The sequence below is a fragment of the Amblyomma maculatum genome, chromosome 1 (genome assembly GCF_055883805.1).
Source record: "Amblyomma maculatum isolate TAMU_Amacu chromosome 1, ASM5588380v1, whole genome shotgun sequence".
NCBI lineage: Eukaryota > Metazoa > Arthropoda > Arachnida > Ixodida > Ixodidae > Amblyomma > Amblyomma maculatum.
In genome coordinates, this window is record NC_139344.1 from 211,302,516 (window position 1) to 211,317,999 (window position 15,484).

Consider the following 15,484-nt stretch of genomic DNA (forward strand, 5'->3'; position numbering starts at 1 on the left):
GTGTGGCAGTGCCAAGCTGTGAATGGCAGCTATATGGGCTTTCTTGTCATGTTTTGGGATTTGGCCAACCAAATGTGTCGCTGTATCTTTAGATATGGCTGCCAAACATGCATGCTTCTCATCACAGTCACAACATTAAAGCGTAGACTTTGTGGTTAGTATTGGGAGAGAACACAAAGAAAATAGAACTTTTTATTATGGCTAGTGTTAGCTCCCTTCATAAATTGAGCCAGCACTGGGTAGATGAAACATTGGGAAAACATTTTTTATGTGTAAAGTTTGACATGTCGAAATGCTTCATAAGCAAATGTAAGGTCATATGTGTGAAGTGCAATTTGTTTGACCAAAAACATTAATTAGCCTGTAACAAGGGCAGCATAGAGCATGCTTTTGGCAGGCCAGATTCCTTTGCTATTTGTTTGCCGCGAACTGCGAGTACCTTAAGCTCAGGTTAATGTAATGCTACGTTAGTCTGCCAAGGCATTAGGGCCCTGTAGGGAGGATGTGCGAGCCCTTTTTAGTAAGTAGCAATAATTAGATCATCAAGGTTGACCTGGGTTCATTGCTTTGTGCAGCGGGGAAGGCTTAATGTAATCAGTGGTGCAGGACACATGTGTCTCTAGTGATATTTTTAGATTGGTATTTTCATGTTTAGGGCCTTGCAATGATTTGTTTCTAATTTTGAGAGTGCACTCTTACCCTTATGATTTGTTTGCAGGCTCTCATCGGGGTTGCCTTCTCTGTTGGATTTATTGTGGGCCCACTCATTGGGGCGCAGTTTGCGGCGGCAAGCAAAGGTTCTGCTGAGTTCTACGTTGGTCCGGCATTGTTCGCCCTTTTGCTCGCCCTTCTGGATGTCGTGTTCTTGAGCCTCATGTTTACTGAGTCGTTGCCTCAGGAGAAGCGTGTAAGTTTGCACAATATTTCTTAGTCTGCTGTTTGTCCACTCATTCTTGTTTATGCTTGTCTCATTCCTGGTTTGCTTAACAGAGCTTATGTGCTGCAGTATCCTGCCATATTTGCCTTCTGTGTGCACGTCATTCTGTGTGCAGAGTCATTGCCACAAGACAGATGTGCAAATCTGCATGCTGACACAAATAAAGGTTAAAGAATTCAGATTAACCTCTTTCTTTGATGTGTATATATGCTGTATATTGCCTTTTATAAATGGACTCCGATTATAAATCAACCCCCAACTCACGAAATTTCCTTAGAAAAAAAAAAGGTAGATCCCGAATATAGGTCCACACTAAATCGCACTCCAGCCACAGCTCGCCAATAGGTTTTTCAGAAAACTGAGTCATTCAAAGAAGCTTATTTATACACAAGACGCCTGTTGTGAATCTTTGTCGTCTTTCGTGAGAACAGCGCAGTCGCGGTAACTTGAGGCACTGCTGCTAATGGCTGTCGGAAGTGGTGATGAGATGCCACACGTTGAAAACGCCCCATAGACCATATTGTTTGGCGATCCATACCATGCGTGGTTGACAAAAACGAATGTTTTGCTCTCATGTCATTCATGTAGTGCAAAAATGCGCTCTGTTTCTCTTCGTATGTAGGCAACTTTTGGTATACTATAGTCATGCGTCTCTTAGGCTCAGGCCATTCTGCCTCACAAAATTCGTTGTCCATTTCCCATTTTTTGGATGCTTTCAAGTCAGTTCATGGGAAGCACATTTTCGTGACAGCATGTACCTTTGCTTCAGTGCCTTTGTAGCAAACTCGGCCTCTTGCTCGTTTGGTCGTGAACCCAGTCTCGAACTGCATCTTCAATGGCCCACGGTTTATCTATAAAATGTTTCTGTTATATGAAAACAAAAACTGGGGGCGTATCTTTTGATAAATTCTTGTTCTTTAAGCAGCCTACTTTCAACTATGTCTGACAACTGTTGTGGGATTATGCGGGAACATGCGTGATATTACTTGCAGCTCGGCCAAAACTTCTTTTGACCCTGCATATGAGTCGAATTGACGACTCCGCGTATAGGTAAATTCCAATTCTAAGTGAACCCCCAAACTTAGGAAGGTCACTTTTCGCAAGAAAGGTCAACTTATAACCGACAATATACAGTATGTCGCCAAACATTTTTGCTGATACCACAGTGTGAGAACTTCGACTCAGATAAAATGAGATGGATATGCCGATGTACGAAAGTGTCAGGGACAGGTTTGTTCCTGCATAATGCTTTGTCAAATTCAGTGTTACAGAAACATGCTCCGCTGCTGTTATCTTTCATTCTTCGTGGTTGCCATTGGCATTCACTGCTATTTTGTACATCTGCAACATTGGTTTTGTGTTTGCTCTGTGCAATCTGATCTAACACTGTCAGTCGTGATGCTTTTTTGGCTATTCATGCCACTTAGTAGTAACATGTTTAAGTTTTAGTGTTCTTTCCTGAAATAGGTTAAATATTAAGTGTGATAATATGATGGCTCATTTGACTAAAATAGAACTGGTGGGTTTTTGTTATGGCCTATAGTTTTGTTTATGCAGTGACACTAGGAAAATAATGAAAGCTATCATTTCTCACAAAATCTTGTGTCTATTTCATGACGCTCTTGCTTAACTTGAAAGCCGCCTTTTACTTGGGCTTGGAAGTACCTTTCGTGCGAGAAAGAATAAAGACTGGATATATCTGTTATGGACCTTTAACGTTGGTCTACTCTTGCTTGTTTTTCGTTTTGGCTTACCAGCTCGAAGCAACATTATTTTGTCCATCATAATGCTACATGATTCTTTTTCATTTCATTCTGTTCCCATTGATTTGTAATATGCTCTTCCTTCATTTCTTTCACATACCATGCATTCTTTCTGTGCTCTTCTCTTCATCTGCTTTACTCCTGACATTCCAACGTTCAGTAAACAGCAGCAGTCAATTTTCTCACACCAGAAAGCACTTCATAATCTGGGATTTTGCTGCTCTGGGAAAGAAAGAGTGGAATAAACTTTCTTAATTTTCGAGCCTTCACAAATGATATGGATAAATTTTTGTTACAACATGTATTACAATAGATAGTAATGTCTTGCCAAAGCATCAGGAGCTGTCTACTACACTTGCTGGACATACAGTCGATCCTGGATATAACGAGTCCGGATATTTCAAATTATTGCTTTCATTAAACTGTTAATACCCCTTTGATAAATCCTATGAAAAAAGTAGCAGCATTGCTCGCATTTAATGAACTCTCCTAAAGAGGAATGTTTGATATAACGAACTGTGTGCCGTACCCCTGCAAATGGCACTTCTCCTGATGACGCTCCCACAATCGTTTTTGGTTTGGTTTGGTTTGGTTTATGGGCTTGAGCATTCCAAAGTGGCTCAGGCTATAAGGGACACTGTAGTGGAGAGCTCAAGGGAATTTTGATTACCTAGGGTTCTTTAGCGTGCACTGACATCGCACAGCATACGGGTGCCTTGAGCTCCAAGCTGGGTTGGCAGCATGGCCTTGGGCACCTACTAGCATTGCTAATGCTGTAAAGCTGCATGATGAGGTGTTTAATGTGGGTTGTGCTTGAGGTTGGCCTTCAGTCTGGCATGCTTATTTTCAATGCAACAGTGCTGTCATGCGAGAAGGTCGGCTTTGACCACTACTAGTTGTCGTGCTAGGAAGTCAGCCTGGCTGACTTGAAGGCTTGCGGTGGCTCTCACGTGGCTTTCTTTACTGCTGAAGGCGATGTAGAAATTTGGTCCCGAATTTAAATAAAAATATTATTGCATTTATAGTGTACCTTTAACAAAATAAGAATCGTTGGTTGATGGTGACATCTGCCGATGCACCGCCTGCTGCGGCTTTAGCACTGATAACTAGCGAGACCCATCTAGTGGGCCGCTAGCATGGATGGACCTTATTCACGCTTCTGGGTTATAGATAAGCTTATGTGCTGGTTCTAGTGGGTTATCAAATTATCGGAATATTTTGTGATTCCTACAAATTGGATATATCTAATATAAGGTGCATTTCCTCATGATGCTCAAAATTGTGTTTGAGGGTATGATGCTTATCTCAGTGGGAAAATGATGTTTATTGCACTTCTTGGAGTGAGTACACAGTCTTTTTTATACGTGCTTCCAGGTTTGTCTAGTCTCCCTAGGAGTTCGCATTTCGCGGAGTTCGGCTGATCTGGACTGTCTGTTCTTTGCTTAGCATCTGTATATATAGCCTTCAGTAACTTCATTCTTATTTAACCCTTTTGCCAAACATTTTGCACTCTAAGGAGAGGTTGGGGGAGGGGAAGGGGGAGGGGGAGAATCCTGTTTCAATTGGAATTAAGTTTGTGATTTGTTGTCTGGTATTGCAGGCACACTCTGTTGCTTCTAGTCTTTCTGGGGCCCTCTCCTACGTCAACCCAGCTTCGCTGTTCACATTTCAGCCAGTTCAGAAGCTTCCACTTAAAGGTAACACATTCATTTTCATTATGGACTACTATGTGTTGCCTTTGCAGCCCTTCTTTTTAACACCTTGATACAGTTCAGTGCTACATGTCATTCATTTGTAAACACCATCTTGGCCAAGAAAAATGACTCGCTCAGATTATTTTTTGCATCTCTTTTACCTTTTGTGCCCTGTTGACCTACTGTATGGTTTCAGCCAGTCTCTGCTGTTTTCCAGTGCTAGCAGTAAGTAAAGGTATGCAGATTAGATATTTCAGTATGTCAGACATGTGGTGTTCTTAGTGCTGAAAGCTGATAGTAGGGTGTCGTCTGCATCTCACAGTTAAGCTGTGAAAAAATATAATTTATTCCCAAGTATGCTTCTAATTAGCTCAAGTCAGTTAGCTAGTTAGCTTAAGTCAGCGTAGTTACGACTTACGAGCACTGGTTTTAGGGCTGAGCACTAGAACCCCCATTCACAGATTTCGCTAACGTCTGTTTGTTTGTGTGAAACCATTGGCAGGAGCTGCCAACAATGGGCAGCGCTTTTGAGATGGGAATCGAACCCACCGGGACCCTTGGGTCCCGAGTTGGACACACTACTCTTAGGCATGGAATTGGCAGATTTTGACCCTCACATTGTGACCCAAAGTCATCCTCCTCACCACCACTATCTCTACTGCTGGTAGTTGGCAGGTGACATGACGAGGCACTGACTGGTCATGTCAGTTTGTGACATCGCAGGACATGGGCCAAGTTGGCAAGAGCTGCCAACTTGAGCACCGCTGTTAAGGTGTGAATCCAATCCATCAGGGCCCTTTGATCCCGAGTCATACTACTCCTAAGCCACGCAGGCGCGTTCATACAGCTTGCTTAAACCAGGATTTTATATCCATCAAGGGGTCTTTCACATAATCAGGTACTGAGTATGTGCAAACCGAAAGTGAAGTGCGAGCGCACCTTATTTTGCATTCGGCCTAACGCTAATTGAGACATCTTTTCTCTTTTGTTATTAAATTTTACTAGCAAACATGCAATGCCTTCGTGTGTGTTGCATTTCTTGCCCTCAGAGGATGTGATGACAGTGAAGTAATCATGACAGTGTAAAGCATGCACGTTTTCCATATGGTCTAGATTATTTAACATCGAAGGCTTGTTTTTTGGCTTAGATGGCCCATTTTCTCTATTTACTTGTCATTTTCAGTGTGCGCATCAAAAGCAAAAGCTGGAAAAGCAGCCACCTCTTTTCTGAAATGACACAGTCACTGTTGTATTTCTGCTTAACTCACAGAAGTGAGAGAAATCCACTAATAGCAGACAACTGTTTGCTAAGCAGCAGCGTTGGCCATCCTTCGTTTATTTAACTTAACTGCGCACTTTGTCTTAGATGCATTAGAAAGGTCCATGTTGTTCTATCATGGCCGAAGTCATGTGTCTGAGTTGGCTTGCGGTTCAATACGACTGTGACAGAGGCGTCCATGAAGGTGTTTCAGTGGAATGCAACAGAGACAGATGTATCCAAACAGGCATGCAGTACCAGAAAGAATGATGTTGAATTGTCACTGAATGCACCTCTTATACAGGTTGCTTTAGCAGTGCTCTGCATCACAGTGACATGCTTGTTGTTCCCTTGGAACAGACCATTTGTTACCACGCTTACTACTCTCACTCATGCATGTCATAGCTGCTGTGCCTGCAGATATAGTGAACTTAGCCTAATCATTTTTGACGTTAAAATTTTGTAGTTTCTTTCGATGCAATGGGCATTCTTGTTTACATGAAATAGGGGACAGATTTTTTTTTTTTTTTTTTTGCAGTTAAGTTTTGTGCTTTTATGCTCTTTTAGCAACATCACTATAACTTGTAAAAATTTGTTCGCACCTTCTTGATTTTATATGTATTGTGCCAGTGAAGTCCACTTGAGCTGCTAATATTCCTAGCAGTTCTTGCCATATTTACACTAATATTACAGGAGTTTTCTTTCCCTCAGGTTGCCAGTTTTGAAGTGCATTTCTTGTTATGTATGGAGTTATGAATATTCCTTTCACAGCTCCTCAAAGTAGCTACAGGGACCTTCACTGTTATACTCCCGAGCTACCAGGAGGAGCCAAGTTTTTGATAAACTGTAGGCCACGTGGTGTGCATGGGCAAAGTAACATGGAATGAAGGTGGCATGAGCCACTGAGAAACGAAAGGCACTAAACGAATTGAGTATAATTGAGCACTGCTGCCCTTACTGCTCTTGTATTACATCGATGTATCTGTCACCTTTATGTTTTGTCATGCTGTCTGCGTTTATTTATTTATTTTTCGTGCCTGGATGTATTGGCTTGAACAGGCTAAGATTGTGTTACAATCGTTACAAGGTGATGTAGTTGAGGGTTCGACGGCATACCGTCTGGTCAGGAATCGTGGTTTGTTGATCGATTCACTGCTCACTGTCAATCGATCAACATGCACAAGATGACTTCTTTAACATTTACAGTTGTTTATTTTAATACCGGCTAGGGATATGTGGGTGTAGTCTGCACATGTCGATTGTGCAGCATGGCCGACATTTTTTACGTTACAGAGCTTAATGATTAGACGAATTAGCTAATCTCATCTAGTGATCTTTCTATTTTTTTACTTTACAAGGCAAGATTATATTGTGGAATTGAAGGCTCTCAACATCGAAGCTAAATCCAGTTTCTATACAGTAATCATCAATTTGGTTGGAATTATCAAACGTCAATAATACACATTTAAAAGTTTGTTGAGTTGCCTTTTTCACATTGACTATTTATAAGATGGTTTCGCTTGATTTTGGCCATGAATTCACATGCAGCAATGCCGTTTTATAGATGTGCACTGTGGGAAAGCCAACTCTGCAAGCTTTCAGGCGTGCATTTTCGATGCTCAAATCACATTGCCGACTAAGAAACTTTAAAAACTGAGATTACCATTGATGTTGATGGTGTTCAATATAGTCCTGCCCTCGAAGTTAGAAATTAAAAAAATGAGTTACTTTTTAGTTAGTTAAAAATATAATCATTGAAGGGGTCATGACAGCTGACATTTGAGCAGCATAAACTGATTGTTGCGTTTCACTCCGCACATGTAAAATTATAATTCCTGGAAATTTGAGCTCATTCGGTGCAGTAGATACTTTTAAAAAGAATTTTTTTCTTATTATTTCAAAAGCAGCGTGCTGGTCTGGCCACCATTGGTCAATGACATCACAGTGGCTTATCATGCCCATGTCTTCTGCTATTCGCGGTGTCTGCGGCACTCTTGCATGCATGCCCTGGACGGTGGTCGCTGAGAGTTCTTTTTTTTCTTCAGCCAAATATTTTATTTACATATCCTCATTTTTCTTTGAGAAGCCTTCACTGTAATATGCGATTTTTGGAGAACTGGGGGGGGGGGGGGGGGGGGGGGGGGGACTTGTTTTGGGTTTCCGTCTAGAGATTGTCGAGCATATGAAAGTTAGCTTGTTTTAGTAACAAGCGCACTCCCTCATATAAAAAGCGACATGTCCAATATTTCTTTCCGCCGTGTGCGCCGCAAAATGGGGGAGGGGTTAGCGCTGTGTTGCTGATTTCTGGGTTATTGCCCATTGCTATAGCTCCTCTCCTCTTGTTTGAGTTTTGCTCTTAGGTTTTGGACCCAAGGTCCAAAAACTAAGAGCAAAACCCAAACAATCATACGTTGACACGAGAGCGCACCTTGCGACATTAGGGGAGCAGACAGAACATTTGAACAAACTTTTGAGATGTTGTTACATGCGCGTGTGAGTCAAACTTAATTAATTTCGCCTAGCCTTTGTGCAAAACTATTTTCAGTCTGGTCGTGGCCAGCGCACGAAAGCATGCGCTGCCACCGCTTCAGTACCATCATCGTAAAACCCAACGCAAATCGAATGCGCTTCACTGCCCACACAGAACAAGAGCCCCACAACTACCACCGTCCTCATCTCGCCTCTCCGCACGTGACTGCGACCAACTCCCGAGCCTAACCTTGCTTTTTTCTGGTGCTTGTTCAGCAAATGAGTAGCGAGTGCTTCAATGTAAACGTACCCCATTTAGTTTTTAGTGCATATTACTGAATTTATACTGCTCGTTCGCACAGCATAAAATGCAAGCTGAGTTAGCAATACTAAAAATATTCTTTTCACACAAGTTGCACCTTTATTTGTTTACAAACTACAACAGCGCTGCAAGAAGCGCCGAGGATGCTATGTCCCCTTGCCTGCGCCGGGTACCCACAAGCGGTGCCGACAGCTGCCGGCTGCTCGCCAGTCAGTGTCACATCGACAATTCCCGCTCAATGTGCACGCATTTTGTGATGTCCGCAGTCGCCAACTTGTGGTCACTATTGCCAGAACTACACTTGATGGCCGCATGCAACCACTAAAGCTTGTGAATGCGCGCTCCACAATCGCCGAAATTGCAGACCTGAACCCCACATATTCGTGCTAGGCCTACTCGTCACAGAACGGGCCGGCAGTTTGACGCCGACTGACATTTCTGGCCAAGGTCATTGCTGGCATTCACATAAAGTGTAGCTGCTTAATTTCCTTTTTCTAATACAGTTAAGCTACAGACAGGCGCAGCTGTTCAGGCCGTTTACTTATCGGGCGTCAAGTTCTTGCTTGGCCTCCGATCTGACCAAAACAGATCGGACGACCGTCCGCTGATCAGTTCCATCGACGTTGCGGGGCCGAGAACCTTGCACTGCAATGATAGGCAATCGTTGGTCGTGCTGGTGTCATCACCGGTGTAATGCGACTGATCAGTGCATCTAAAAGCTAAGGAACCTAACCGCACAGCCCACTGACTGTGACCGTGCCTTAACTATGCCGAAGAAAACATACCACACTCTATATAGTTTTTGCATGCGCAGTAACATGCTTATCAAGCACTTCTGCATGAGGGATGACCACTGTGTCAATTGTCCACTAAAGAAAAAAAGATACGTCCTTGGACCTTTCATATTGCAGCCTGCATTGCAGACGACGCTTCGCCGTCTATTCTCTTGTGACGTCACACGAGCATTTCAAAATGTTGGTTGCCCTATCGCATTTTTTGTAATATGCACTGCGTGCTAGGCACTAAAACTTTGCGAGTAGAATAACAAACTTGTATATCATTCACAGAAGTATAAAAGGGCAATACATCGAACGATCCTGTCATCGCCTGTTTAAGTTCCGTCACATGCATGTTTGCCTTACTGTACAATCCTGCAGACAGCACATATGTCTCTCTCACTGCTTTTCAAGTAAATGTTTAAAAAAAAAAATAACCTAACTTATATTATTCATTTCAGTCGTGCTTCAAACTCTGGCATATATTTGTATAAATATGGTATTTTCACCAGTGCACGGCCCTAGGCCACTATGACATCCTCAACCTGAGTTTAACCCCCTTTGAAAGTTGTAGGTTTTGACACATAACGAGATTGCAATGTAGAACGTGTTCTTCAAATATTGTATATGACTCATGCAAAATTCTACACTTGAACGTTGCCAGCGTGCACTTGCTTGCAACCAATGTGACATTTTTTTTCATTAGTTACATGATTATCACTGAGACGGTGTCACTTTTTTGCATATTGCAGATCACCAGGTGCTACGTCAGTGCGGCCTTGCATACTTTTCATACCTGTTGTTCTACTCTGGCTTGGAGTATTCCCTGTCTTTTCTGACGCACAGTAGGTTTCAGTACACTCGGTAAGTACTTCGTAGATGAAAAAAAAAAACAAAAAAGCTTGTATAGTTGCCGGCTTTATTTATTTTGATACAGTTGCCATATAAACCTTTGACTGTCGAATATTCCGAAAAAAACTCACCCCCAGTGTCGAAGTTTTTTAAACGCTATGCATTAGCATAGTACCCATACGGAAAAAACGCCGTAGAACGGAATGCGGCGGTAGTGCCCGTACGGCAAGAACAGTCAAAGGGTTAAACCTTGTCCAAATCAGACGGCCTTTGGAATCATTTTCAGGGTGTCTAAAGATATTTTTGCCCCACTGGCATATACAGTCAATACTGGAAATATCGAACTCTCAGAATATGCCCTTGAAAATCCTATGCAAATGTATAGAAGTGGTGTTTGCCTTTATCAAAGACCCGTTCAGGGGAATGTTTTATATATTGGTGTGCACGCTGTGCCCCTGCAAGGTGCACTTTTCCTAATGGCTCCAAATGGTCACTTTTCGCACACGGAGCCGTCCCAGCTGCGCAGCCTTGGCCACCTGCTGACAACTAATTTAATGGTGTAAAACCGCTGTATGAGGGGGACATCACGTCCAATATAAAGTGCCCTTTGGTCTGGCATATGTAGGGAAGCTTGGGTTCGGTGCGCTGATTTTTGTGCAGTGAAGCCAGTCTTGCTGACCGAAGGCTTGTGGTGGCTCTCGCGGGGCCTGCTTCGCTGCGGAATGAGAAGATATTGTTATGTTTGTAGTCTACCAGTAACAAAATTGGGGCTTTTCCCCAAGCACCATCTGTAGCAGCCTTATTGCCAATCCCAACCCCAAAGGCATTTCGGCCACATGGTGCAAAATGCGAGCCCTGACACCCCTGTTTTTATGAAATACTGAGAGGTCGCACTTGCACCCACGAACTGGCACGAAGAGATGCGCCCCTCTTTTTAATGCCTGTTGCAAAGTGACTCCTTTCACGCAGGAGTGCGCGCGTGTACCTCGCGAGAAGCTGCACTTGCGGTGAGTGGGAGGCTGCCAGTATGTCGGTGGGCCATGTATTGCAACAGGAAGCGTGCTGCTAGCGTGGGCATACCATGTGCACGCTTCTGGGTTACAAATAGCTAATTTGTTGGCATGTTTTTTATATTGGATTACTTCGCAACCCTTTTCGAGTTTTATATATTCAAGATCACCTGTACCACATTCTAAATATATAGTATTGTACCATGCTATGCTACTGGGCACAAGCGCCATCACTGGTACGAACGGCAGGTGGGATCACGTGGCTCCTCTTACTGCTGCTAGTGCATATGCTGTATTGAATTTGTGCGTCTTAAACGCTAATAGTCGTGTTTATTTCTGTAGTTTTGCTTGATAATGAGTGCCCGCATTGCACATTTTGATCTTGCATCGTTGTTGAGGTTGCTGCAGTTTATTTAAGCTGTTGCCGCAGTCTGTTGCTGCTCTGTACCCGGGCATACGCGACGGAACCCAGCACAAGCTCCCATTGCTACAAAAAGAAAGAAAAAGCTTATGGAATCTTTTTTAACCAAGATTTCAGCAAGTGGTCGTTTTTATGTATGCAGCAGCCATTTCAACGAGCAAGGTTTCGTCCATGGAGTTAACGTTAAACAATTCGGCGAATAGCGGCAGGGAATGGCACGCGCATTTTAATTTTCACTTACCACTTGCAGAGCTACTGAGCAAAACACGCAATGGCATGCACGCTTTTTTTTTTTCTTAGCAGTGCTGAAAAGATTAATGGAGGGGTGAGCAGTCCAGCCAACATAGACAGCGCGGTTCCAAACGAGTGACGGTGAAAGCACAGAGCAGTAAGCACGGCTTGCTTGCTTACTTTTTTTTTTTTTCCTAGCAGTGAGGTTTGGGCTCCTTTAGCCTGAGCGATAGCAGAGGCAGTGTTAAGACTACTTCGGTATGTGCCCACTGGGTTCAATCAGCCACTTTTGTACTTTAAGTTACGCCTCTTATGTGAAACAACTATAGGGACAGAAAATTGTCCCTCCATAAGCTAAGCAACATTTTGTATAATTTCACAGCTCAACTCCAAATGTCAGTGTTTAAGCACCGTTAGAAGGTGCTCTCAGCCTTGACAGTTATATCTTTTCCGCCACTACAAAACTGCATGCGTGTGGCGCACGTGTGTCACATATAACTCATGCACAGGTCCTCAATATATTTGCATCCCGGTATATGGTCAGTATCTTGAACGTTTGCATTACAACAAGTAAAGCAAATGCACAATCCCTGCAGCGCACTGCGAGCAGACTCGCGACTCCGAGCCCCTCCGTCGCTTCGCATACCAGCCGCCGTGCCAAACCACCGAAAGAAAAAGAACGAAAGAAAAAAATTGCAAACGCACAGAATCGGCACTCACTCTACATTCTCCTGCATCACACCATTTGACTGAGCAGCACACCTCTCCAAAAAAAAAACGCGCATTTTGTGTATGTGACCTCTAGGCTACGTCACCCATATGTGTCACGTGATTGCGGACCCAGGACCTGCAAACATATTCTCCCTCCGATCACTTTTGCGGCCGAGGTGGCCGAGGCATGGTGACAACGATTTCCGCCTCCCTCCCGCGTGGACGGTTAACCACTCGTAGCACTGGAGGGTGGTTCAAGGTCATTCTGCCCGCTCGCCACATTGTTTCCTGCTCGCGGGCAACGGTGGCGGCCGCTTTAGTAGGAACGGGGTGCTTTGAGTTGAAGGTTACGGCACCCTTCGCAAATGCTCCTTGTTAGAGCGGGCTTTCTCTTGCATTCCTTCTCCATTTTCTTTCTGAAAAATTTTACCACCTGGGGTTCTTTAACAAGCACTGACATTGCACAGTACATGAGCACCTTGCTTTTTGTCTCCATCAAAAAGTGGTCACCACAACCGGGATTGAACCTGCATCCTTAGGTTCACTGTTCGAGTGCCTTGATCACTGAACTATTATGGCGGGGCCAAGGCTTAGACCTAGACCTAGGTTGCAGCCTGTGTGTCTGCAGACAGCATGCTCTGCAGAAAGTGTACTGCTAGCTTAGGTGCATTATATTCATGCATTTGCAAGCTCATCTGTTACCATGTTTTATATATCAAATTATCTATACAGTCATGCCTCATGAATATGGACACTTTGGTTCCCTAGCAAAGCTGTGCATAAAATGATTCATCCATAATAACTGTAAATAAAAAAAAATCAAGCCATGATAAAAGCTTGCCTTTTTGCATCGTGGGGGCCAATAATGAAGTTTATATTGTACAGTAGTTTTTGGATGTAAAAGTCTATTACCATGGATGTGATGAAAATAATGTCATGCAGCTTGTCTCATCTAGTGATCTATGGTAGGCTAATGATGCATCATGGATAAATGATCTATGGTAGGCTAATGATGCATCATGGATAAATGAGTTAACCCATACAAGGACTGTTTACGTACATGACATTGGCATTCAGTCGGCTGAAAATGAATGTAGCTGTCTGCTTTGCACAAGCTGCAGGAAGAGTTTTTCACAACCATTCATGCCATACAGAAAATGGTAAGGTACATCGGCTGAGCAACTTCACGGTGTAAAGCATGAAAACATGAAAAAAAAAAAAAAGAATGATCACTTAGTCATTTGCTATTTTTCTTTGCATTCCTCAACTAACCTCCACTCAAATGGCAGAAAATGGAATGTCTGGGTGGAGAAGCAGAGATGTTTCTTTCATCACTGTCCATATTTATGTAAAAGAAATATATATATGTTAATGGGCAGTCTCTTTCATTCATTGATCATCAGTGGAAAGGATGAGTTCTTATATACATCTGTCTGGCATTTTACCTTGCTGATTTTTCACTGATCATCAAGCCATCTAGATAAAAAATGAGGTTCGGGCTGCTACCAGTTTTTATTGATGCTCAACTTTCCAAAATAGATGTAATAAATGATCAGCAATCTGCAGTTTTTTTCTACATTTAGCTAATGATTCTCAACTGAGATTGCCTTTAACAGATGTGACGCTAGTTGAAAGCCCATAGTTTGATACCCAGGAAAAGTTTGATCTCCAGAAAGATTGGCCATAGCTCCAGGTGTTCGTATTAATGGGAGTCACATAAACGAGGCATGAATGTAATAGACTTATTTTCTCTTGTAAGCTTGTGGAGGTAGTGGCAATATGAAACATAACACATTACGAGCATTAAACCAGTACAGTTACTCCATAGGTATGAGGAATAAGCAGACTGTTTCATTTATGCAAAATATCTTTTTTTCTACATATGGGGGGATTTTGACTCCAGAGCAGGCATAATTTTTTTTTTTTTGTACAGACTGATTATTCACTTTTATTTTGCAATTATATATACTAAGGGTTTATTTCATAGGAGCCTCTATATTGAAATACCCATTTCCTATTAATATCAATTTTTTGTGTGTGTGATTTCTTGCTTTGCTTTGTTGCGCCATCAAAATCACTACAAACGCTCATCTCAGTGGAGCGAGATAACAGCCGGACCCCATGACCCCTCTTGGACCTGTAGGACTTGTCACCATAGCACATGCCATGCCCAAAATCAGTCTTGGCAATCCCTGTTCCCTTGCACTTACCACCGAAGCACTTAGTATTTAGCTTTCTCCTTCCCGGCGTAGGCATATTGGGAGAAGGAAACAGGCCTGTATATTTTGTTTAAGTGATAGCTCTATGGCTTTCTTAAGTTTGTACCTTGTGTAATCTTGTGAATAGGAGCTGTAGATCATGCAAGCTTTGGATTGCACAGTGTCATTTCTGGTGGTGTGGAAGGTTCACAGCTATAGTTGCCAAGCCTTTTCCTCATAGGAGTGTGAGAACGCTAGGAGTATATTTGGCTGTTCCGCTGATCTCAAGGCAATATCTTACCTTATGCATTTCTTTCACTCCAGGATGCAGCAGGGCAAGATGTACTTCATGGTCGGTCTTGTCATGGCTGCGGTCCAAGGCGGCTATGTTCATAGAGTTCCACCAGGAAAGGAGATACGAGTATGTCTTGTTGTAAGTGGAGGAAAGCAGTTGTTTATTTGGTTGATAACTATCGGCAGTTTATGCTAGATCCTTTGTCCAGCACAGTGTGTTGGGCTGTCAAAGCTGATTTATGAAAGCAGAGTCAATTCGGTTGAGTTTTGTAATCTTTTCACGAAGCCTGGCTGCTGTGAAACTAATTGCCTTTGTTTAATTAATGATTTTTCATTTTTCTAACGCATGGTGTTATTAACTGTATCATATACTTTGGAGTATGAAATTGTAATAGTTATGCAATATACTGGAACAGTATGTTGGATAATATTTGTTATGTCATACAGCTAAACAATTTAGGAAAAATATAATAAAAATGTGAAGTTTATTGTGACAATGCCAGATGGTCGAAATTAAGCCAGTGCCTTTCTCTATGGTTCCCTTTATA

General features: G+C 42.7%; 1 protein-coding gene across 2 annotated transcripts in view; it reads left to right on the top strand.

Moving 5' to 3' along the window:
* rtet (major facilitator superfamily domain-containing protein rtet) overlaps nucleotides 1-15,484 on the top strand; it is a 46,286-nt gene that overhangs the window by 13,945 nt on the left and 16,857 nt on the right. The window contains exons 6-9 of one of the 2 annotated variants that reach the window (XM_084590231.1): nucleotides 719-907; nucleotides 4,301-4,397; nucleotides 9,972-10,083; nucleotides 14,967-15,063. In XM_084590231.1, the coding sequence (XP_084446357.1) occupies nucleotides 719-907; nucleotides 4,301-4,397; nucleotides 9,972-10,083; nucleotides 14,967-15,063 (495 nt within the window). Of the gene's footprint in view, nucleotides 1-718; nucleotides 908-4,300; nucleotides 4,398-9,971; nucleotides 10,084-14,966; nucleotides 15,076-15,484 lie in introns of both variants that reach the window. The other variant, XM_084590230.1, reaches the window with a different exon arrangement.